The following is a 25,715-nucleotide window of genomic DNA, read 5'->3' as shown; positions in this document are numbered from 1 at the left end:
TTAACTAAATTTTAAATGACTATTTCTTCTTGAGTGGATTTTATGCCTGATGTCAACACAGGAGTTCTTCTCTGGCCTTAACAAAATAATGTAGCACTTGGGGACAAAAATCAAGCCAAGGAGTGCTGAACTGGAAGCCAAGATAGAGAAAACTTCCATGGCCACCATGACCTTCCCCTTTGTGCTGTGGTAGACAGGGAGGAAGGTGACCCAGACACAGAAGAATACCTGCATGCTGAATGACAGAAATTTGGCTTCATTGAATGTATCAGGCAGATTCCTGGACAAGAAGGCCATGGTGTAGCTTCCAAGTGCCAAGAAGCACAGGTACCCCAGAACAGAGTGGAAGGCAACTGCTGAACCTTTGTTGCACAGAAGGATGATGTGGCCATGTTCAGCATGAGCATCTTGATCAATGAATGGTGGAGAGGTAAGCAGCCAGATCCCACAGAGAACAAGTTCAATCAGAGTGCACACAGGAATGATAAAATTAGGGGCCCTTGATACCATTAGCCACCTCACCATTCTAGCTGGAACAGTGACCCTGAATGCAATAACCACTGTAATAGCTTTAGCCAACACTGTGGAGAGAGCCACAGTGAACAAAATTCCAAATGCTGTCTCCTGCAGGATGCACGAGCCTGTGTTGGGCTTTCCAATGAAGAGCAAAGAACTGAGGAAACAGACAATGAGTGTCAATAACAGGGTGTAGCTGAGAGCCCGATTATTGGCCTTGACAATGGGTGTGTCTCTGTGCTTTACAAAGACTGCAAGAACCATAGCTGTGAGAACAGAGAAACACAGCGCTGTGATGGTGAGAGCCATACCTAAGGGGTCATCAAAGGCCAAAAAGCTCACAGATTTCTGGAGGCAGTGGTTGTTCTCCAAGTTTGCATAGTGACTTTCTGGACACTTGACACACTGATCCATATCTGTTCAGAAAGGAAGGTGACTGTGAATCAATCCTCAGGATTTGTCCTTCGCTATAAGTTGTTACACAGCCTTAGCTTATTGAAATACTTTTTGACTCGCCTTTCTTTTATTGTTTCTGAAAATTTCAACAGTCTGTGAATAATTTCAAATCTATGCAGCCTTCATTATCTATGTTAACAAAAATGGAAGCAACCCAATGTTTTTTTCCTTATCTTTGGATCCTTCCCCTGAATTTGCATCTAATTTAAAAATCATAAATTTACAGGATAATACAGTAAAAACATGACTTCACTCAAACATTACCTTTTTAAAATCATGAGATTCTGTACATATATATTTGTGTATGTATTACAATATAGACAATAATATTTGAAACTCATTTCGTATATGGTGTTCTATGCATAGGGTCACATATTCCCTTATTTCCATAAACTCCTTTGTGTACACTATTTTGGTTCATACTATGAATGATATTGAAATAATAAATGCCATTATATCTTTGAATTTTAAGTCATTCACTCATAGTTTATTGGTACATATAGATATACCATGTTTTAACTTATAGGGAGAGAATTCTTGAAATGTTTCTAGGTATTAAAAAAGAATACCCAAATGTTCTACTCTTAACATTTCCTTCTTGGGCCTGTTTTCCTGTTATTTTCTAATGAAAGATAGATAAGGAGTCGATATGGGTCAGAGAGGATGTGGGGAGGATTAGGGAGACAGGGGGAGGGGAAAATTGATTCCGATTATATAGTGTGATAAAAGTCTGTGTTCAAAAAAAAGGAGAGACAACGTCTTTAGTCAACTGAAAAATGGAAATCAAATTGAGTCTGAGATACCATCTTACACCCATCAGAAGGGCTAAGATTACAAATTCAAGTGATACCATATGTTGGTGAGGATGTGGAGAAAGAGGAACACTCCTTCATTGCTGGTGGGAATGCAAACTAGTACAACCACTTTGGAAATCTATCTGATGATATCTCAGAAAATAGGAAATAGGGTATCCTCAAGACCCAGCTATTCCATTCCTCGGAAGATACCCAGAGGATGCTCCAGCACACAACAAGGACATATGCTCAACCATGTTCATAGCGGCCTTATTCATAAGAGCCAGAACATGGAAACAGCCTATGTGTCCCTCAGTAGAAGAATGAATAAAGAAACGGTGGTACATTTACATTGTGGAATACTACCCAGCTATTAAAAACAAGGAATACTTGAAATTTGTGGACAAATAGATTGAACTAGGAATGATCATAATGAGTCAACCCAGAAGCAGAAAGAGTCAAATGGTATATACTCACTTATAACTGGACACTATCCCAGGGAAGTGTCTCATGAAAGTCTTCAATTACAAGGAAAATGGGATAGAGGTAAGACCATCCTATTGGGACTCTAAGTGAGAGAAATATAGGAGATAGGGAAATAGATGGAACCAGAGGGTCCTAGAAACCTACAAGAAGAACACTATGATGGGTGGACTTGGGCCCAGGGGTTCTACTCAATCTATGGCACCAACCAAGGACAATACCTGCAGTCAACATCAAACCCCTACCCAGATCTAGCCAATGGACAGGACATTCTCCACAGTTAAGTAAAGACTGCGGACTGACATTCACATGATCTCTGGTGCCCCATATTTGCCCATGTTCCCTCATGGGGAGGCCCGATGACACTCAGGAGAAGGATAGCACACTACCAAGAAGCATCATATTCAGGGGGGTGAGGTCCCCCTCAATCACAGTCATAGGGAAGGGGAATGGGGTGAAAGCGAGAGGGAGAGAGGAATGGGAGGATGCATGGATCGGATAGCAAATGAGATGTAATATGAATGATTTTATTTTCAATAAAAAATAAAAAAACTAATAAAAAAACAAGGAATTCCTAAAAATTGTGGACAAATAGATTGAACTAGAAATGATCATAATGAGTGAGTTCACCCACAAACTGAAAGACTCAAATGATATATACTCACTTAAACTAGACACTAGTCCAAGGGACATGTCCCATGAAAGTCTGAACCTACCAGTAAAGTGGGATAGAAGTGAGGACATACTTATGGGACTCTAGATGAGAGAAGTATGGGAGAATGGGGAAATAGAAGGACCAGGGGGTCCTAGAAACCTACAGGTAGAACATTATGGTGGGCAGATCTGGACCCAGGGGTTCTGCACAGATATGGAACCAACCAAGGACAATACGTGCAGTAAATATGGAACCTCTCCCCAAATCTAGCCAAAGGACAGGTCACTCTCTAAGATGAGTGAAGAGTTGGGACTGAAATTCACACGAACTCTGGGGCCCCGCATTTGACCAGGTCCCCTTGATGGGGAGGACCGATGGCACTCAGGAGAAGGATAGCAGGCTACCAAGAAAAGACTTTATAAGCTTTGAGCATATACAGAGGGAGAAGGTCCCCCTCAGTCACAGTCATAGGGGAGGGGAGTAAGGTGAAAGCTGGATGGAGGGAGGAATGGGAGGATAGAAGGGAAGGGATAACAATTGAGATCAAATATGAATGAATTAATAAATAAATGAATTTTAGAAAAACAAAAACAAAAAAGGGAAAGACTTAAAAAGAACAAATTATATTCTTGAATAATATATTTTCTGGTAAACAAAAGAAAGTTAATCAGGAAAGATATAAAATACATGTACTGAAGATATCAAACAAACTCTCCAATCAAATGCTGTATTAAACAAAGAAAGAAAGAGAGAGAGAAAGAAAGAAAGAAAGAAAGAAAGAAAGAAAGAAAGAAAGAAAGAAAGAAAGAAAGAAAATCATTGATTGGGAGAAATCATGAACAAGATGTGAGAATTCCAAACTTTAAGTGAACCCTACATGTGACGAGCATGCTTTGAAAATACAAAAAAAAAAATGGTGCTCAACATACTGTGCTCATGGTGAAATGAAGCAGTCTGTCATTCATGGATAAGGTGGATCTCTTCAGGGATCAATGGCTGCAATGCAACAACACAGTAAATCCTAATTCTTTCCAGTCTCATTCCATTTTCTTAGCTATCGCTGACTCCTGTAGATGGGTTAGAAAGTTGTCAGTATTCCTGTAATTACCTGTCTCATTGGAAATCTCGTTGTCTGCACAAGGAGTGCAATCAAAGCAGCAGGCAGCCTTGCCTTCCTGGGCAGTTTTCCGGAACCCAACCCTACAGCTCTCACTGCACACCGACTGAGGAATCTAAGAGAAATGAAAGCTGTTAACAAGTGTTTGGACTTTTGTGAAAAATCTGAGTAAATGGAGTATTTCTGAGTATAATTGAATGTAGGTTTGGAAATGCTTACACTTACAAGTAAAATAATTTTTTGGTATTGCTAATTTTAGCAGCTTTCGGGCTTACATAACACACATGTTTAAATGTTAGTTCAATACTTGAAGCCACTGTTAAAAATAGGTGGCTAAACTAGTGTTCTAGAACATCAATGTATGACTTCAAATTCAATCTGTCTCCATACTTACTGGGAACCAGGCAGAGCTTTTATATTAATGAAGTTAAGAATGTTGATTGACTACTTCACAGGTCTTGGATTCATCATGGAAATAAATCATTGGGCATATAGAAACATTTATAAGAAGAGAAAAATCACAAAATGGATTCAGTTTTTCATTGTTTGCTCTCACAGAAATAATGGAAAGTAGATAGATGGTAAACAAACACATTTCTTTGACCTCTGATTCTGCTCTATGAACATGACATCATCACCTCCTCTGGCTCCTGAAACGTTTTTATTACCATCTTAGAGAGCATGGTCACAGTGTCAGCCAGGCAAACCTATTCACCTGTGCGTGGCTTTTGTTGAATATTTACACAAATTAGAAAAGCAAATATAACACACACACACACACACACACACACACACACACACACACACACACGAACAAACACATCTGTCATGCCATCCTAACTTTTTAGAGGCTGACAAAATAAAAAATCTAAACTTACATTTCTCTGACATTTCTTAGGATTTGTAAATAAAAAAAATCATTGTTTTGTATCAGCGACAATAACATAACAGACACTCAATGCATAAAAAGCATGTGTTCAGGGTAATGCCTAGACCACCTAAGAACCACTCCTTGGTAGAGAGAGAACCCATGACACTATTGACAATGCTCTTCTGTGATTGCATACAGAAACCTAGCATGGCTGACACTGAGAGGATCTGACTAGCAATAGACGGAAAAAGAAACCAAGACTCACAGCCAAACATTAGGCAGAGCAAAGGGAGTATTGTCAAAGAGTGGTGTGAGACTGAACAGTCCAGAAGGGAAAAGAACTCTACAAGAAGACCAATGGCCACAAATAATCTGGACCCAGAGGGGCTAAAGGAGACCGAAGAAACAACCAAGGACAAGGCATGGACTAGGCCTAAACTTTCTATACTTATATACGCATAGGAAGCTTAGACTCCATGTGAGTCCCCGACAAATGGGACCAGGGCTGTATCTGATAAGTTCTCAGTTGGATGCCTTTCAATCACTTCACTGTGATGCAGCTTTCTCACTAGGACACTGCATAACAGGATGGATAGAGTCCTGCTAAGTGTTGTAACAGATCTCTAGGGTGTGATTTACTTTATCTGAGGGGCAGAGGAGGGAGATTGGGAGATGATGGAAGAACAGAGGGGAGGGAAATAAAGAGAGGAATTAGCAGCTACAATAGAGATATAAAGTGAATAATTAAGTAAATTTTTAAAACAAAACAAAAGAAATATGTGATTATCAATAAAATGTGAAAATAAATTTTTCCATTCATCAACCAGAGAATAAGATGTTAATGGTGTGTGTTGTCTGTTTTGAGTGAAGAATTTATCTGTAGCTGAATATTGGCTGGTACTGAATGAGTGTCCAAAGATCATTACATCCTGAAAATTGTTCCTTGTTTTTATGAACATTCAAAGTATAGCGGAAAGCCTCTACATACCTCTGTAAACCTTGTAGGCCATTGAATCATCTGCTCAGATAAAGAGAGCTGTTGTCCAAGGGGAGAACCTGGAGAAAAAGTTCCTACTTTCACATTTAATCCAAGACCCTTTGGGAAATCCCAAAAGTTGAGGATGTCATACTGTGATTCTAAGTTTCTCCTCTCGTCCATTACTATGTGACCTCTCATGTGATTGTTGACTAGGGTTTTCTTGAGGAAAGGAAGGAACTGAAAGAGATGTAGGAACGGAGTTTTAGGTACAACGGGAGTAATAAAAATGTTTTTAAATAATACAAAGAATCTAATGTTTTTAGCCCATTATAACGAATACCTTCTCTAAAACAGGAATCCGTGAGGCTGATTAAATGAAAGATTCTTGTATTATAATGCATTAAAATTTGAAAATCACATTCTATTCAAGATAAATCATTGAAATAAACACAGCTAAGTCATTAAGACCGCAAGTTGTCTGGATTCAGCTGATTCAAAATTCTTGGAAAACTAACGAATCTCAGAAACATTTGGAATATATTTAGCCCTTCCACTCTCAACATGAGGGTCCTGAAGTGTTATGTTAACTTTAAAGTGATCCTCCATAACCCTGCAGTAGTGCCCAGAAACATATTTACCCTTAAGTATCTACTGCTCCTGCCTCTGTTCTGAAGAGTACATCCTTGCTTATTGGCAAGAGATTCTAAAAGCTATGATGCCCAAAATGAATGACTTAGAGAATAAAAAGCTATATAATAAGATATCATATTGCTGATATTACAATACATGAGAAAAGATATTACCTGCCAGGGGGAAAATTCCATTCCTTCTCCTTTAGAATTTGGTTGTATCTCTACTTGTTGAAGATTCATCTCATGGAGACTGTAGGCCACAGCATACACAGCATTATATATATTATAACCCTCTTCACTCATGGTTGTGTCAAAAAGGTGTCTGGGCAGTAACTCCAAAGAAGCATTGGGTTGGCAGTTCTCCAAAAGTTGACAATCAACCTCAGAAAATGAACACTTGAAGAACAAATGCCAAAACTTAGGAAGATAAATGTCTTCTGGGTATTTGTAGGGATTAACTGTTTGAACAAAATTTGTGAAGTCAACCATCTCTTTATGGTGGTGTGAAAACATGAGACTCCCATGAAACGACTCTATCATGAAATAATCAGAATCTTCATCAACATCCCACTCAAAGTTCAAGATCCAGACTTTCCATGTCACTAACAGTTGCAAAATGTGTCGCATTAGACCTTGTAAAGAAGCAACGTCCCCATAAATAACTATTACATTTGCCGTTGATCCCTGAATATTCACCAGATTTTTCCATATTGCACTGGAAAATGAATTCCAGGTGCCAGGGATCATTTTCAAAAAGGCTATGCAGATGTCCTTACTCTCCATAGCTTCTCCCAACCCTGAGAGAAACAGAGTCCCTCTGTGGTCATCTGGGAGGATCACACCAACCCAGGACCAGTTGAAATGAAACATCAAAGAAGCTATAGCAAGTGGCAGAGAAGTGTCTTTGGGGGCCATCTGATAGAGGAATTTAAACTGATCTGGGTTGTTTAAGGCAGGATCAAATGGCCCAAAAGTGAGCTGTAGGAAAAAAATGGAAACCAGAGGAAGAGCATTGGCATCAAACACAATATCAGTTCTGAATAAACAAGTGTCAACAGTCAGGATTAAGATATTTTGTCATATTTTAAAAATAAAACACAATATAGAATTTTCCAAAATGAAATTACTGACATGTATTCAGTTTCAGTGACTAGCTGGTCTCATCTACTTTTCCTTCCTTTCTCTTTCAAGTACTGTAAATGTGGATCCATCAAGTACTTCAGACTTTCCTTTGATAGTTGTTTTCTACAATTGTCCCTATTTAACATTTTAAGACAGCCAATATTGTCCAAAAATAAAGGATACTTGATTCCTATTTTCCACACCCGAGTCCTCACCTGAGGTACTTTGTAAAGTTGTAACAGATTCCCTATCCGTGCAGATATGGTCATTGATGTTCCTGTGAGTGCAGCAGGTGACATTCTCTTCCTTACACAGTTGTAATTAAACATGGGTTTCCTTGTCCTGGTAAGCCAATAAATGGGAGGAATAAGGGTACTCATTTCATAAGGTGTAGCATTGTAGAGATCAAAGCCCAGAGTTGTGTTGGGTAGAAGATGAGGGTTTCTGTTGACCTCCTCAATGGCAAACACCAAGGCCAGAACAAAACGGTAGTTCTTCAATTTATACCTGCACAGATTTCATAAAAGTATACAGGAGGAAGACAAAGAACATAAACCTTAATATCTGGTGAAATGGCTATTATAATTCAAATGCCAATGTTCCTGTAATATAATTACTTTAACATCATATCATGAGTGACTTGAATTAGCATGAATATTTTAAGTAGATAGGATCGGGTAAGATCTAGAATAATAACACTAATGTATTACAGTCTCGGCCCCTGCACTCAGCTGGTAGGCAACTCTTCATCTGTCTAATAATAACATGGTGAGGAAAGGACATGCACTCTTTAGGATGCTAAAAGACACCTACACAATCGCATTTCATTTTAGTGTCAAGTGTGCTGTTCAGAAAACAGTTTCCCTGAAGTTATATGCATTAAATTGTTCTTCAGGTGGATATAAAAATATTTCATACAAAGACTTTTCCAGGATTTTATTGAACCACCATGAAGTTATATTTAGGAAAGAGCTATAGAGAAAGAAATTAATTCTACATTATACATACTTGAAAAGAATAGAAATCTTTAAATATAGAATTTTTTTGCTACGTTCTGAACTTTTAATCACATTGCTATTTATTATGGTTTGGGTTGGGTTTTTTTCCTCATTACTTGTTTGCATCGCTGATTCATTGTGCTCTCATATTCCTTTTTTAAAACTTTTTCCCATAGAGTAACTGGTGGTGTGACATATCTGGCTTGCACGATGGCTAAAAGAACATTGCGATGTTTCCTTCCCTCCTCTATACCCGTTTTCCTAGAGGCTACTGAGGCTTTCAATTTGCACACTCAGAGGTTGTGCTTCTTTTACTTTAATGAATTTGTCTAGAAACTTCACATGAAAGAAAACAAAACAATAGATGCTACACATGTCATAATTTAAAGCTAATAAGTAAGGATGCAATTGCACCGAGCAGAGTGAAATCAAGAAATACAGAACATTTAGGAGCAGTGTGACTGGCTACAAAGACTAAAACAGGAATGCAGAGACTAGCAATACAAAGATTTTACATTTAAAAAATCTATTACAAAGAATTCTCAAATCAAAAACACCAGGCTCCAAAACTGACCAGATGTGGAGTCGAGTCTGGACATCTTTGTGAACTTGTATACATTTAGAATAACCATCTGAGTCACATTAAGAATGTCAAATATCATATATATATCTTTCATATTCATTCGCTAGAATATATATCAGAATGGGACAAGGTTGGATCCTGCAGAACTTGGTGGTAAGAATCTATTACTCTGGATGCTACAACCTTGAATTACTAAACATGGAGACATCAAGCTGTTACTCAGCTGGATGCCTTATATTTCTTGTCTGCATCTCATAGTCCTGAAAGGAGGTGTTTGGCATAGAGAGAGAACTTGGGAAGAAAGAGTTTGTTTGGTGTTTTTATTATGGTTACAATTGCTGTGATGAAATACCATGGGGATAAAAAACAAACTGAGGAGATCAATCACTGAAAGAAGTAAGTACAGGAACTGAAACAGGGCCAAAATATCAAGTTGAGAGGTAATATATTTTTATTCCAGAAAAAAAATATAGCACAAATTTGTTTGTGTATGTTCAGAAAAATGTTTGGGATTAAGAGATTGTTAATCTGTCATAGTAAAAACATTGTTTTCCTTCCATGAACTACTTAGATTTTATTTTTGGCTATATAAAATGTGGAATAATACTTATAGAATACAATCCTTTCATTCATCAAAAACAAGAAAGACATTCATCGCTCATGGGAAACTGAAAGTGTGATCTTTCCACATATGGGCTTGTTGCTTGATATAGAGAAAATACAGATGTACATTGGTGCCTGCACTGCTGAGAGTAAAGAGCAAGGAAAAGGAGAGTAATTGACACATCAGCAATGATGAACTAAAAGGGGCTCCACCCACCTTCCAAAGTCCCCACTCTGTTCGGCCTATATGACAAGTTTGTGATCTTATTGAAAGAAAAAAATATCCTCCAGAAACAATCTGCCTTGAGTTACTGCACTGAAATACAGGTTATTGCATTTACAATAAAAGTTTGGATTTTCGGGCATTTATACTATGTTAGTTTCAAAATAGTATTTAGTCTAACAATTAGTTTAAATGTTTCATCACCAACAAATATTGGATTCTTTTACATCTGAACATATTTCTTCCACCACAGTTCCTGAATTTTCACTTTACACCCCACCAAAGTTTTAACAAATACACAGTTATGTCACTCAGAGTACAATTCACCTTCATAACTATATTTTCCTACTATCTTTATACCAATTTTTCATGTGTTAATATATTTCCAAGTTCAACTGCTTTATCTCAGGGAGTTTTTAATTTATCCCTAGACATAGGGGATGTCTGTATTGGACCAGCACACTTTATTTCCTCTATAAAGAGACACACTTGAATATTTGTTATTAATGTTCTTTTCTACGGAAATAATAATTTCCTGATGTTATTCCTTAACTTTGCATATTTCAGAGAAGCTAAAATAAATCTTAAGGGTCCATTCTCCTATAAAAGGCATATTAATGTGTGCATCTATATACACAAGGAAACACAATGAAACATATAAACATTTAGAAAATCTCTCTGACAATGCACAAGGATTAGCAAAGAAATACTGAGATGCAAATAAATGAGATAGAAAAATATATATGTAAAGAAGAACGTGTCCCCAAAATTTAATGGTGATAGACATCTTGTGAAATCAGCTGTATGAAACATAGCTACTATTCTTCACTTTAGCACCATTCTGGGCACATAGGAGACTTTTGATTCAAGGGCATCCTGTCTTCTGACAAGATCACATAGGACTTGAAGAAAGCCCCAGAAGTAACACTAAATTCTCCATGCTCTGAAATAATAACATGAAAATATTCAAATTATCTGGCACTACAAGCATGAAAAATGAAGATCATGATGTTCCAATAATATGTATAGAAACAAAATGAATAACATAAAAATGATCACTTTTCCTTTGAAAGAGGACACATTTGATAATATACCCGACTATACTAGAGAATGGAAAGTGACTGTGGAAAACAGTTTTAATTTTTATATCATTGAAGTTAGAAGAATTCTGAACCATTACAATGAATAATTCTACTTACTGTATAAGAACATCATGGAAATAGTGTGTTGCTGTCATAACAAGAACGTTTTTGCTTGTGTAATAAGTATGAAGAGGGAAAAATGCACCAACTGTCACATCTCCTTCACGGGAAAATCCATCCTTGACTGTTACATAGCAGTCATTGTCAGTAAAGGCACCAAGAAAATTGGGAACATATAGCAGCGCAAAGGTCAAAATCCAGGACATCCTATCAACACCAGTATATGCCCAGCCATGAGAGGGTGCGTTACAGTTATCTTTATAAAACTGTGTTTGTTTGGGTAGATACAGATCTAACAATGCCCACCAGGAATATACTCAGCCCAAGTGCTTGTGAACATGTGTGCCTCAACTTTGTTAATGAGTGCAGCAGTTATGATAATCACCCCAAGTTCTTCCTGGCACTTCCTCCACTTCCATGGAGAGTTCTGAAACTCTTTGTTCCCTTAGGCTCTGCATCTGAGGCCCTGTGTTCTGCTTAAAAACAAGTAGGAAAATATATTTTGAATATTCTTCTCTAGGCACAAGCACCATTATTTCAGCAAAGAAGATGGACAACAAGAGCTCGGGGATCAACATTCTGGTTGGGCTATTTTGGCAGAGTTTGAAGTAAGAAACTTCACAACTTTGGCTGATGAAAACAAGCCACATCAGAGGTTGCCATGGTAGGTGATTGGGGAAAAGGCTGAAAGTACCCATGCCATGCATACACAGGAAAAATAAGTGGAACATGCTTTTCCAATCCAAAGTCAATCAGGGGAATTAACTCTTCCTATTGACTATGAGTGTTTCAGCAATTTTCTGATACATAAATCTGTATCTGCAAAACAGTATGAGGTCTTCACCCAACAGAATCAGCTTATTTCACGCTTTGGGAAAAACCAATGGTCCTGATGTCCTCCTCATTTACTTAATTTCAGACAAAAAAATCATGTTCCCTTCTTTATATTCTGAGGCTTGAACTCCACTTCTACTCTTTTCTTTCATCTTGGGTTAGTCTTTGAGTAGAGGTGCCTTGTGATCCATCCCTGTGTCTAGAGTAGTGTGTTCACCCACTGCTTACCCTGCTCTGAAAACACTAGAGTGTGTGAGAAATCCTTTTCAGTTCTGAAAAAAATACATAATAATTTACAGGCATCACAGTGTATGCCTTCACCTAATATACTAAGGAAAGCTATTCTCATCAGGGATCTGCTTCCTAGACACCAGGAGATGATGGCAATGAATGGACTGTATATTGTGAAATGGTAATGAAAGGATGACCTCAAAATAAACAGAGTCCCCTAAGAAAAAGATGGATGAGCAAAATGAACAAAATTCAGGTGAAACAACAATAAAAAGGATTATGATCTTCTTCGGTTGGAGTTTTCCTTCTAGTATCTTCTGTATGGCTGTATTTGTGGGTAGGTACTATTTAAATTTATTCTTGGTGTGAAATATCTTGTTCTCTCCATCTATGGTTATTAAAATTTTTTGCTGGGTACAGTAGACAGGACTGGCATCTGTGGACTCTCCAGGTTTGGAAAACATCTGCCTAGGCTTTTCTGGCTTTTATGGTCTATGCTGAAAAGTTGGGTGTGGTTCTGATAAGTTTGGCATTATGTGTTACTTGGTCTTTTTCTTGGCCTCTTGCAAATTTTTTGTTCTGTATATTTAGAAATTTGATAATTATGTGGTGGGCGTTTTATCTTTCCTGGTCTACTTTACTTGGTGGTCTGAGGCCTCTTGTATATTTATAGGCATCTATTTCTTTAAAATGGGGAAACAACGTTCTATGGTTCTCTTAAAAATATTTTCAAGGCCTTGGTGCGGGCATCTTCTCTTTCCTCAATGGCTTCTGCAAGATTTCCTGAGCCTCTCTTTTCTATCTCTTATTCGGATTGCCTGGACCTTCATTCTCAGGCACCTGCCCCTGAAGACTGACATGCTGGTCTAGGTGAAAATCAACATCCTGGAAGAAATAAAGATTAAAAGAGCCAGAGCTGGAAGACAAAAAAAAAAGAAATGCAGTGAAAAATCCTCTGGACATGACTGTGCCTTTATCTTCCTCTGCACACCACCTCATGAGATTGGGGTCCAGGGACCTGTGCTGAATGTCCACTGGCAGCTCACAGTCAAATAAGTTTCTTCCCACCCATGCTCTGGCGTTAAAGTCTAGTTAAATTTAGAAGCTCCCACTCAAAGGAAAGACATGAAATGAGGAGGACTGATGGTTTTCATTTCTGCACTTGCCTTCTGAAACACCTCTATAGAAGTTACTGAGTCAGAATAAGATTCAGCATGATGGAGCCACAACTCCTTCCTCTCTGTACCAGGCTCCCTGATGAAGATGCATAGAGTTCATACCCCATATGTTTTACCCTTTCATCCGCAGATCAGATTTATTTCACCAGTTAATTCCTTTGTGTTGCAGGATACTTGATGCCAGTGTGATCCCTGAGATTGTGAACTGTAAAGACAGACAGGTCTTTTGTTTGATGCAGTTCAGTTGAGCCCTAACACACAGCTTTAATCCAAGCCCTTTCTGTACAGAGGAGTTAAAGTTAGTCCTAGGTAGAGAGGATGAAGAAATAAAACCACCTGACAGGGATTAAAAACTAAGAGGGACTTTGAGTTGAAAGGTATTTAAGACAAGGTGTAGACATAGAAGGAGCTTTTAGGCTTTTAGCTTTTAGCTCACTAGCTCTTGAGCTTTTTCACCTCCTTGGTCTTGGGGGGTGGCTTTTGAGCTTTTAGCTAGCAAGACTTTGGCCTTCGATGGACAGGACATTCTCCACAGTTGAGTGGAGAGTGGGGTATGACTTTCACATGAACTCGTGTGACTCATATTTGACCACGTCCCCTGGATGGGGAGACCTGGTGGCACTCAGAGGAAGGATAGCAGGCTACCAAGAAGAGACTTGATACCCTATGAGCACATAGAGGGGGAGGAGGTCCCCCTCAGTCACAGTCATAGGGGAGGGGAGTAAGGGAGAAGTGGGAGGGAGGGAGGAATGGGAGGATACAAGGGATGGGATAACCATTGAGATGTAATATGATTAAATTAATAAAATAAAAACTTTTTAAAAAGACTTTGGCCTTACCTTTTTTTTGCCTTTTTCTCCTGGGATGGCAGATGAGTTTGTGAGTCTTTGTGGCCTTTTCTTCTGGACAGGATGTAAACAGAAAGGTCAACTGGGAACTTTCTGTGCCTCTCTGAGCTAGTAAGTTTTCATGCCAGTATCTGGCTCCTGAGTCTTTATTGGTAAAATAGAACATTTGATATTTTCTTTTTCCTTTTTTCTCCCAGAGTTTAGGACTTTTAATCTGTCCTAAAGTCACTGAAGCAAAAAAGTATGATAAGCATTCTTTTACAATCCCAAACACACACACACACACACACACACACACACACACACACACACACACAAACATTTGTAGGAAAAAATGTTTTGAACACAGGGAAAATAATATAAATTCAATCATACCGATGGGTTTGGCTCTATTACGCATCTTGAAAAAGCTACCTGTTCAATGACAGAGCCTCCTAAGGACATCCTGAGACAGTATACAGCCATGTGGTCTACTTAGAATCCACACTAAGAGAACATTTCAAGAGAGATACAGACCCTGGTCGTTTTGGCTGGGTTCATATAAACCAGAAGAACATCTCTTAAAATGTTACCTTTAATCAGATTCCAATAGATCACGTGGTCTGTAATCCATCTGGGAATGCCCTGACAAGACTCTGTCACCAAACACATAACAGCAAAAAACTCCAGAGTTCTTTCTTTAAAATGAAGAGGAAAAGACTGGGATGGAAGGAACTATTCAAACTTCATCTTTTTTTTCCCTTGAGGCTTGGAATCTCCTCGTCCTCCTCTTTAGCTGCTATAAAATTAATAAAAGCTAAAATATGCGAACCACACAGGTAGCAAGGTGCTCCTCCTTGGAAACTACAGTTAGAGAGGGGGAGTTGTCTATTTTATTATGTGTTTGTTTCTGACTGGCTTTAAATGTTTAAATTTACAGTATTCTGTATATCTTGGTTATAAATCATTGGTTATTGGGTATGGTTAAAAATCTGTAGCATCTGTAACAAAAAGTGAACTTAAGCTCATAATATAGGGTTAGAGCCATTCTAAAAAACAAATGGCGTAAGCCAACTTTAAAAATACAACTCTGAGTTAGTCATAACATGTTTGCATGTAATCTTTATGTTAACAAATTGCAACTATTAGTTCAGCTCAATTAAGAGTTTACCTCAGGACTCTGGGTGAGAGACGCATGGGAGAATAGCAAAGTAGAAGGATCCAGAGGGTCCTAGAAACCTACTAGAAGAACATTATGATAGGCAGATTTGAGTCCAGGATCCCACTCAAACTAAGGCACCAGACAAGGACAATAGAGGCCATAAACTTCAAACCCCTACCCAGATCTAGCCAATGGACAGGACATTCTCCACAGTTGAGTGAAGAGCAAGGTATGACTTTCACATGAAATCTGGTGCCTCATATATGACTCCCTGGAAGGGGAGACCTGGTGGCACTCAGAGGAAGGATAACAGGTTACCAAGAAGAGACTTGATACCCTATGAGCATATACCGGGGGAGGAGGTCCCCCTCAGTCACAGTCATAGGAGAGGGGAGTAAGTGGGAAATGGGAGGGAGGGAGGAATGGGAGGATACAAAGGAGGGGATAACCATTGAGATGTAACAAGAATAAATTAACTAAAAATTTAAAAAGATAAAAGCCTAAACAAAAAACATGGAAGTTTATATTTCAAATATATTAAATGTAATCTTGTAATGGAAAAAAAAAAGAGTTTACCTCAGCTTCTGAAGTTAGAAATAAGTTCCAACAACCTCTTTCCTTTGTCTCAGGACAACTTTTGGTCTGTTATTATCAAATTAAAAACAAATCTAAAAAAATATATATGCTTATCTTGATTCTTGCCCTTCCAGTTATCACCTGAGGACTGAAAATGCCCTACATGCCAAAATCTGTAGACCTTCTTTCTGAAAAATTAGCTCATGTAGGGCCATCATGATGCTGTAAATATTAACTACAACAAGTTTGGCCTACAATCCTTTCTTGGCCCTAATGACAACTTACACTATGACTATTAAAAGTTGATAATATAACACCAGCCTGAGAACAGGTTGTAACACTTTGACGAAAGTGTCCTTAACACTACAAGACTGCTACAAAATAGGGTTAAAAATTGATAAAGACATACTTAAAAATAAATAAATAAAAGTTACAAATTCATAAATTCTATTCAAACTAAGAAAAATTTAAAGATTTTATATATATATATATATATATATATATATATATATATATATATATATCCTCCTGTTTTACTAACAATATTTAAAAATAACCATTTTTAAACTAAAACATACACAAAACTGTTGTGTTCTATAGTGATATGCCATGAAAAGAAAAGGTCAAGAAAGTTCCTAGTCTCTTTGTTTAAGGATCTTGATGCTAAAGCAGCTTCAGTTAGTGGCTATTATGTATTATAGACTATTAAAATATAATTAAGACTTGCAGATTGTTGGTTGCCTCATACATGGTTATATTCTTTAAAATATCCATAACTGTGCTTATAGTCATGACTGGTTGCCAAGATGGTCTTTATTTGGCTTCCTTTATTTGTTTTCAAAATTAAACAAAAATAAATAAATAAATAAATAAATAAATAAATGATTACAAATGTAAAGATAACTAAATAAAATACAAACTGATGGTCAATCAAACTAATAGTTTTATTAGGTGCTAGTGCAGTCAACCATGAGCATTTTCTAAATTAATCAGGTATTCTTGTTTACCCTTCAAAATAGCTAAAAACAGGCAAAGATTGGGATAAAATATGTTGGCACTCAAGCTTGTCAGAGATCTGCTGTATGTGGCATTAAATACATATAAACTTGTTACAACACAGACTTCCCAAATCCTAATAGTAACTCCCCAAGGTCTCCCAGGAGACTTGGCCATGACAAATGACCTCAAAAATGTTTTTTTGGTGTGCTAACCACTGGGCAAGATGGCCCCAATGCATTGCTAACTGCTAGGCCCAGCCAAAACTGTCGACAAACTAGTTACCTGAAGAGATATTGTCTCACATTGAAAAAAAAAATGAGGTGAGGTCAGTCTCTCCCATGTTCTTCCACAGAAAGAGCCTCACATCTTCTATACCTGATGGCCAGACTGCCTCAACATATGGTGCCATGGAAACCACAGGAGCTTGGGTGAGACAGCTGTCTAGATAGTAGACTGACCAGTCATCTCTCTCAGTTTAATTGATACTTAAATTCATCTAGGTTATCTTTCTCAGATCTCTGATCACATTGACAGCAAGCTAATGGGAGCTTGACAGCGAGAAGACAAATAAGTCCGCTGCTAGTTCATTAGTAAATCCATCAGCTAGTTAAAACTATTAGGTAATATGTCTCTTATTTAAGGAAAAAAACCATAAAGTTTACATAAATCTAAATATATACATTTTAAGTTATAAAAATCTGAAAAACGTCTACAGAAGATCTAAAAAGATGTGTTAAGGTTGGTAAATATTATTAGTTAAATTATCTAAAGGGTCTAAATAAGATGTTTTAAATTGTATAAAATATTAACATTAATCAATAAAGTTCAGATAAGCTGGTAAAACACTGACCACTTATTATTCAGTCACCAGCTCAAGATTTTCATTTCCCTTTGGTTGAATATAGACTTGTGTTTCTCATTACTGGGTCTCAAAGATATGACTCTACTGCTGCTGTGTTCAAGACACCTGTTAACTGCTTTTTTCTAAAAACTGGGTCCACCTACCACAGATCAAATAAACCCCAGATAAGTATACCTGATTCTAAAAATACAAATTTTTCCTGGTCTTAAGATTCTTTAACTTCCCTTTTTTTTATTTTTATTAATTTATTCATATTACATCTCAATTGTTAGCAGATCCTTTGTATCCTCCCATTCCTCCCTCCCTCCCACTTCTCCCCCTTACTCCCCTCCCTTATGACTGTGACTGAGGGGGGCCTCCTCCCCCTCTATATGCTCATAGGGTATCAAGTCTCTTCTTGGTGACCTATTACCCTTCCTCTGAGTGTCACCAGGCCTCCGCATCCAAGGGACATGGTCCAATATGGGGCACCAGAGTTTGTGTGAAAGTCAGATCTCCTTCTCCACTTAACGGTGGAGAATGTCCTGCCCATAGACTAGACTGGGTAGGGGTTCGAAGTTTACCGTCTATATTTTCCTTGGCTGGTGCCATAATCTGAAGAGGACCCCAGAGCCCAGAAGCACCTGTAGTTTTCCAGGACCCTCTGGATCGTTCCCCAAATTACTAAAAAAAAAAATTATAATTTAATTCTGTCCCTAGTATATATTTGTCCCAAAAGATGTTCACTTAGCTGACAGACTCAATCCAAATATAACCTGAAGACTACAAGCTGCTAAGCTCTGGACTTTCTAAAAGCTGATGTTAACCAGTCCAGGCGATGTGATTGCTCCATGTCGCTCAACTAGATCATCAAAGCAGATGCTTCTGATACATGCCCCATTGCCCACCCTTTGACTTGCATTTTTGGCCTTACTTGGCCCCTGATAACAAGGTCCTAATGTCAGCTGGAAGAAACTACAGAAGAGGGGCTGGAGGGGTGGCTCAGAGGTTGAACACTGACTGTTCTCCCAGAGGTCCTGAGTTCAATTCCCAGCAACCACATGGTGGCTCACAACCATCTATAGTGAGATCGGATGCCCTCTTCTAGCCTGCAGGTATACATGCAGGCAGAGCACTGTATACATAATAGTAAATAAATAATTTTTTTTTAAAAAAAGAAACTACAGAAGAGACTATGGCGCCCATTATCCCACCTAATAGGCTGAAACGCTATGTCAAAACAAAACAAAACAACACTCCAACATGAAGGACAAATGGGCCCTTAGTCCTGTTTATCCTGGTTACATCAACTCTGCTGTACCCACCAGGAAATCTAAATCAAGGATTTGATTTAGGTACAACTTCAAAGGGGGGAATGAAGGAACCTAACCCCAGGGACGCCAGGGACCCCAGGGACTCCAGGGACTCCAAACCCACCAAAAACCTCAATTGCTTGACTAGACCAATTCCTTGACAGGCTTCAGGTTTTCACTCTGCCTAACTAGGCCAAGTTTCTAACAATTTCTGGGGGAAAAAACACAAGTTATGGCTAGTTCATGAACAGCTCTTGGGCAGCTAACCAGCTTATAGAACAAAATGAACAGATATCATGTTTTTATAACTCCATGGCCTTGGTAAAGAACACAGCTGGCCCCACCCAATCAAATTAAAAGCCAACTCCTGAATAAGAGCCAAAACTTCAGTGACTCAAAAGTCTCCAATGACCAAACAGCCAGTCCTGAATCCCCTCGTACACTCTGACTCAATACTGTCATCACAGATCCCTCCAACTGTCTACACATTGAGCCTGCATGCTCATTTCGGGGTCGCCCTCTAGAGGAGAGAGGCGACCCTAGCATGCTAGAATAAAAACACTCTCAGTTTTGCCATACTTACTGCCTTGGAGTCTTTCTTCAGCACATAACCCAACCCCTAGCAGTACATATGTGACATTGACCACTGACACACCCATCCTCAACGGAGACGCTTCTCATTAAAACATGGAAACTCAATTTGCAAGAAAGTTTCCCTTCTATAAAGATACTAAGCAATTTTTGACAAGAGGTGTGAGTCCCCTGACCATGACTTCTTGTCGCACCCAAACAGTCTCAAGATGCAGAGGAGTTGGGGACCAGGGGAGCAGCCTGTGGTGACTATGATTGGTATGAATGGCCCAGGAGACTCTTTTGGAGGACATCACATTTATCGACGTAATGAGGCAGCTTATGTAGCTGGATTCAGAGGGGAGAGTGGGACAAAGGAGCAATGTTTTCCCTTGGAAGTGAGTGTTCAAGGAGAAGAAGAATTTTTGTTTCCCTTTAGGAGGTCAAGAGACTGTAGGGGTTTTTGTCAGTTTAGGCAACCACAGCGAGACGCAGTTGAGGTTTCCAAACAAACTTAGAGGTATTGAGATTTGGAATTTGAGGTTGTTAGAAGAAATTAATGAAGATGGACTGAGGTTAAAGAAGTTTCTATATTCCCAAGAAGGTGCTGGAGGAGAGGATGAGTTGTATCTTATTCAGGGCTATTTTGAAGTATATTTTTGTTAGAGTGGGGACAAGTAGCATTTCAAGTCATGGGGTGAAGTTTTTTATCTCCTCAGGCTGAGATATCATCCATATGCTCACAAATGTGTACCCTCTTTTCTAAATATGGATTCACAGTGGCAGCAACTGCTTCCTGGAATATCATGGGGGAGGACTCCATATTCTCATTTAGAGGCTGGCCCAACCCTGTTAATTAAAGAACTGAAAAGGCAAAGATGACAATATTCGGAGTCGAGAGAGATAGAAAATATCTGTATATATATATGGCCTATAGTGGAATGTTGGATGGTAAAATAGAGACATGGGAAAAGCCATTCAGGAGGGTGGGGGTGGTGGGCTTGACAGATCTTCTTGAAGGTCTTCTTGTTGGCCCATAGGTCTTATAATAGATGATATCGTCTAGGAATCTTTTTAATTGCAAAGATGGATGTATGGCATGGTCTTCAGAATGGGAAGATATGTTGGAGTTGTTATTCTAAAGGCCATCGTTCAACCCAGACAGGCTCATCTGAGCCCCAGTCAAAGTACAGGAGATTATAATAAACACTTGCTCTTAAAGTTGAGGTGACACCTGTGAGCATGTTTTATCTAGGTCCTTTATCCATGTTACTGTCACGAACCACATCTAGGGTTTTTAAGATCTCTCCACAAACAGCGTGGTGGCCCTGTAGTCAATAAGAAGTCTGAGAAGGCCAATGGCACCATCAGGATGGTCCTCCCATTTGAAGGCCTCTTTTGTGACATACACCCAAGTGGAGTTTCATACACCCATTGTTGTGAATGAGGTATTAGTTTCCAATGCTGTGAGACTTCAGATAATTTTAACTTCAGATAACTTTCTCCTCTGGTATAAATTAGGCATTTAAGAGTGAGTGTGTGCTATGGAATGCTACTCAGCTATTAAAAATAAGAAATTTCCGAAATTTGTGGACAAATGGATTGAATTAGAAATGATCATAATAGGTGAGTTAACCCAGAAGCAGAAAGACTCAAATGTTATATACTCACATTTATCTGGACACTAGCCCAAGGGGCATGTCCTATGATAGTCTTCACTTACCAAGAAAGTGTGACAGAGGGGAGGATATCCTATTAGGTCTCTGATGAGAGAAGCATGGGAGAATGGGGAAATAGAAGGATCCAGAGTGTCCTAGAAACCTGCAAGAAGACCAATATGATGGGCAGATCTGGGCCCAGCGGTCGTGCTCAAACTATGGCACCAGCCAAGGACAATACATGCAGTAAACTTTGAACCCCTACCCAGATCTACCCAATAGACAGGACATTCTTCACAGTTGAGTGGAGGGTGGCATCTGACTTTCACATGAACTCTGGTGCCCCATATTAGACCACTCAGAGGAAGGATAGCAGGCTACCAAGAAGAGACTTGATGCCCTATGAGCATAGACAGAGGGAAGAGGTCCTCCTCAGTCACAGTCATAGGGGAGGGGAGTAAGGGGAAATGGGAGGGAGGGAGGAATGGGAGGATACAAGGGATGGGATAAAAATTTAGATGTAATATGAATAAATTAATAAAATAAATTTTAAAAAGAGTGAGTGAATGAGTGTGTGTGTGAGGGGTGGGGGGAGAGCATAGGAGCTGGCCTGGTGGAGCAGTGTGTTGAAATATGCCCAAACCCAAAATATCTCATCCTCAGACCAGAAGCAATGGAAAGTCTATTGTCTTCTTCTTCTGAGTATGCAGGCTCCAGTGGTCCATATCTCCCTCCTCTGCCATATCTAAGGCAGTTATTTAGTCTATGGCCAAATTACAGTTTCAAATTCCTCTCTCCTGATATGAACCTGGCTGGAAAGCATTTGGAATTCCTTCTTTAAGCAAATGAAGCACAAAGATAAAGTGCCTCATCCCCAGACAATAATGTATGTCAACCCTAAAAACCCCTACACATTCCCCAATGTCTGTATGGCCCTTGTTCACCTTAAATAAAAATGAGCTGGCTCTTTAAAAGCTGACTCCTGGAAGTCTCTCCACCATACTCACAGCCATCCAAACCCTGATGCCACTGCTTATGTTCCTGTCACCCTCAGATGCTTCTGCACAATGATTCCTAAGGAAGAGGAGAACCCCCAATTTTCCCCAATTTTTATATTGAGTTTGAGGTGTGAGTATTTAAAAATGGTACTGAGGCAAAGCATTTTTGGGTTTCCCTCTTATTGTCAGTGCTGGCAATATCATCTGTGGACAACAACCCTTTTCAGTGAAATCCCTTATGAATCTGAGAGAGGCTCACGTCTCCATAATTTCTAAGTGTAAAAATGTGACAAGACATTCTCCCACACCATGCATATACAGAGCTCTAATGTGTAACATAAATCTTAATATGGTAAATGTAGGCTTTAATCCCAGACCCGGGGAGGCAGAGGGAGGTAAAGTCTCTGTGCACTTGAATCCGTACTGTTCTACACAGTGTGTTCCAGGACATATGGGGCTACACAGTAAATCCTCGCCTTAAAACATTAAAAAAGAAGAACAGCAAAAAAGGCAGCATATGAAGACATATTTTTGAATGCTCTATTTACATTACAGATTGCATTTATCTTATAAAAAATTACGGCTGGAGAGATGGATTCAAAATATATTTTGAATCCTCTTCTCGGGGCACAGGCACCATTATTTCAGCAAAGAAGATGGACAGCAAGAGCTCAGGGATAACATTCTGGTTGAGAAATTATGACCGAGTTTGAGGTAAGAAACTCTTCACAACTTTGGCTGATGAAAACATTCTACTTCAGAGGTGGCCACTGTAGGTGAATTGAAAAAGGGCTGAAAGTCCCCATGCCGTGCACACACAGGAAAAATAAGGTGGACTATTCTTTAAATCATATCTACTGATGGAATCAACCCTTCCTACTTACTCTGAGTGTTTCTGAATTTTTATATGATACATAAATCTGTATCTGCAACACACTATGATGTCTTCACCCGACAGAATCAGCTTCTTTTCCACTTTGAAAGTCCCAATGCAGAAATCTTTCTACTAATAAAAAGATAATTTTTAATACATGAAAAACCCAGGTAACACGTCTTCTCCAAAATTTCAAATCCCATGGGATTGAACCCCTAGTAAATGACATGCAAGACATTAAAAACAAAGAAGTCAAAACAATGACTATAAATATCGTCAAAGTACTTGAAGAACACTACTATAAAGAAAATTCAATAGGGAAATCGCTCCAGGACATGAAAATAGAGTTTGAGTTTTTTAAGAAAACCCAAACTGTAACAATAGTGGATAGGAAAATGCAATAAAGCAAATATAACCCTTAGCCTAAGGCCACACTAACAGCATTGAGAATTGAGGATAGAAGACTAACATGGAAATTTTAGTCTCTCACAAGAAAAGAAATTCTCCATGTACTATTATAGTTAAAACACTAGAGACTCAAAGATTTTAAAAGATATTGAAAGATGCCTTGAGAAATGTCAAGTAACTTAAAAGACCAAGCCAATTACTATAACAGGTCACTGTTTGACAGAAACTTTAAGCTCTCAAGGAAAGACAAAGATGTACTCTAACCTCTGAAGAATCATAACATATTTTAGGCTGTAAGACTCAGAAAATGTATGTATTAAAACTGAAGGCAGAATACGCTTTTATGGAAAACACATATTAAAAGAGTTTACGTGTGCAAAAACAGTTCTACAGAGAAATATAGAATGAGTTCAATCTGAAGAGGAGAATAAACACATCTAAGATGCCACAAGGTACTAATAAACATTGCAAGTACAGAGATACAGAGAAAATACAGATGTACATCGGTGCCTGAGCTGCTGAGAGTGAAGAGCAAGGAAAAGGAGAAAAACTGACACATCAGCTATGATGAACTAAAAGGGGCTCCACCCAGCATCCAAAGTCCCCACTCTGCTAGGCCTATGAGACAAGTTTGTGATCTTATTTTATATAAAATATGATCCTCAAGAAATTGTATCTGCCTTGAATTACTGCACTGAATTACAGGTTATTGCGTTTACATATAAAATTGTGGATTTTGGGGCAATTATACTATGTTAGTTTCAAAATAGTATTTAGTCTAACAATTAGTTTAAATGTGTCGTCACCATCAAATATCTGATTTTCTTTTACATCTGAACATATTTCTTCTGCCACAGTTCCTGAATTTCCACTTTACGCCCCACCAAAGTTTTAACAAATACACAGTTATGTCACTCAGAGTACAATTCACCTTCATAACTATATTTTCCTACTATCTTTCTACCAATTTTTTATGTGTTAATATATTTCCAAGTTCTATTGCTTTTTCTCAGGGAGTTTTAAGTTTATCCCCAGAGATATGGGATGTCTGTATTGGGCCAGCACACTTTATTTCCTCTATAAAGAGACACACAGGAACATTTGTTATTAGTTTTCTAAGGAAATCATAATTTTCTGATGTTATTCTTTAACCTTGCATACTTCATAGGAGCTAAAATAAGTCTTAATGGTCCATTCTCCTATAAAAGGCATCTTAATGTGTGCATCCATATAAATAGGTAAAAACAATGAAACCTATAAACACTTTTAAAATCTTTCTGACAATACACAAGAATTAGCAAAGAAATACTGAGATGCAAATAAATGAGATAGATAGAAATTTATATGTGTAAAGCAGAACGTGTCCCCAAAATTTAGTTGTGATAAATCTCTTGTGAAATCAGCTGTATGTAACATAGCCTACTATTAATCACTACAGCAACACTCTAGGCACTTAGGACACTTTTGATTCAGTGGCATCCTGTGTTCTCACAAGATCACACTGGACTTAAACAAAGCCCCAGAAGTACAACTAACTTATCCATGCTCTGGAATAATAACATGAAAATATTCAAATTATCTGGCATAAGAAGCATGACAAATGAAGATCATGATGTTCCAATAACATGTATGGAAAACAGGATGAATAACATCAAAATGATCACGTTTCGTTTGAAGAGGACACACTTGATAATATGGCTGAATACATTTGAGAATGGAAAGTGACTCTGGAAAACAATTTTAATTCTTATATCATTGAAGTTAGAAGAATTCTGAACCATTACAATGAATAACTATACTTACTGTGTAAAAACATCCTGGTAATACTGTGTTTCTTTTATAACAGGAATGTTTTTGCTTGTGTAGTAAGTATGAAGAGGGAAAAATGCACCAACTGTCACATCTCCTTCATGGGAAAATCCATCCTTGATTGTTACATAGCAGTCATTGTCAGTAAAGGCACCAACAAAATTGGAAATATACAGCAGCCCAAAGGTCAAAATCCAGAACAT

The 25,715-nt window shown here is 38.4% G+C and overlaps 1 protein-coding gene across 1 annotated transcript; it reads right to left on the bottom strand.

The window, feature by feature from the left end:
- Positions 1-25,715, bottom strand: LOC311590842 (vomeronasal type-2 receptor 116-like; the record flags this gene model as incomplete). The annotated part of the gene is made up of 6 exons (XM_084770110.1): positions 1-932; positions 4,013-4,136; positions 5,881-6,108; positions 6,675-7,481; positions 7,841-8,132; positions 25,507-25,715. 6 exons carry the CDS (start codon positions 25,713-25,715, stop codon positions 1-3), a joined length of 2,592 nt encoding a protein of 863 aa, XP_084626236.1.

This window comes from Acomys minous, assembly GCF_964271855.1.
Source record: "Acomys minous genome assembly, chromosome: 20".
Taxonomy (NCBI): domain Eukaryota; kingdom Metazoa; phylum Chordata; class Mammalia; order Rodentia; family Muridae; genus Acomys; species Acomys minous.
Note: the sequence above shows the minus strand (reverse complement) of the source record. Positions and strands in the feature narration are given on the sequence as shown.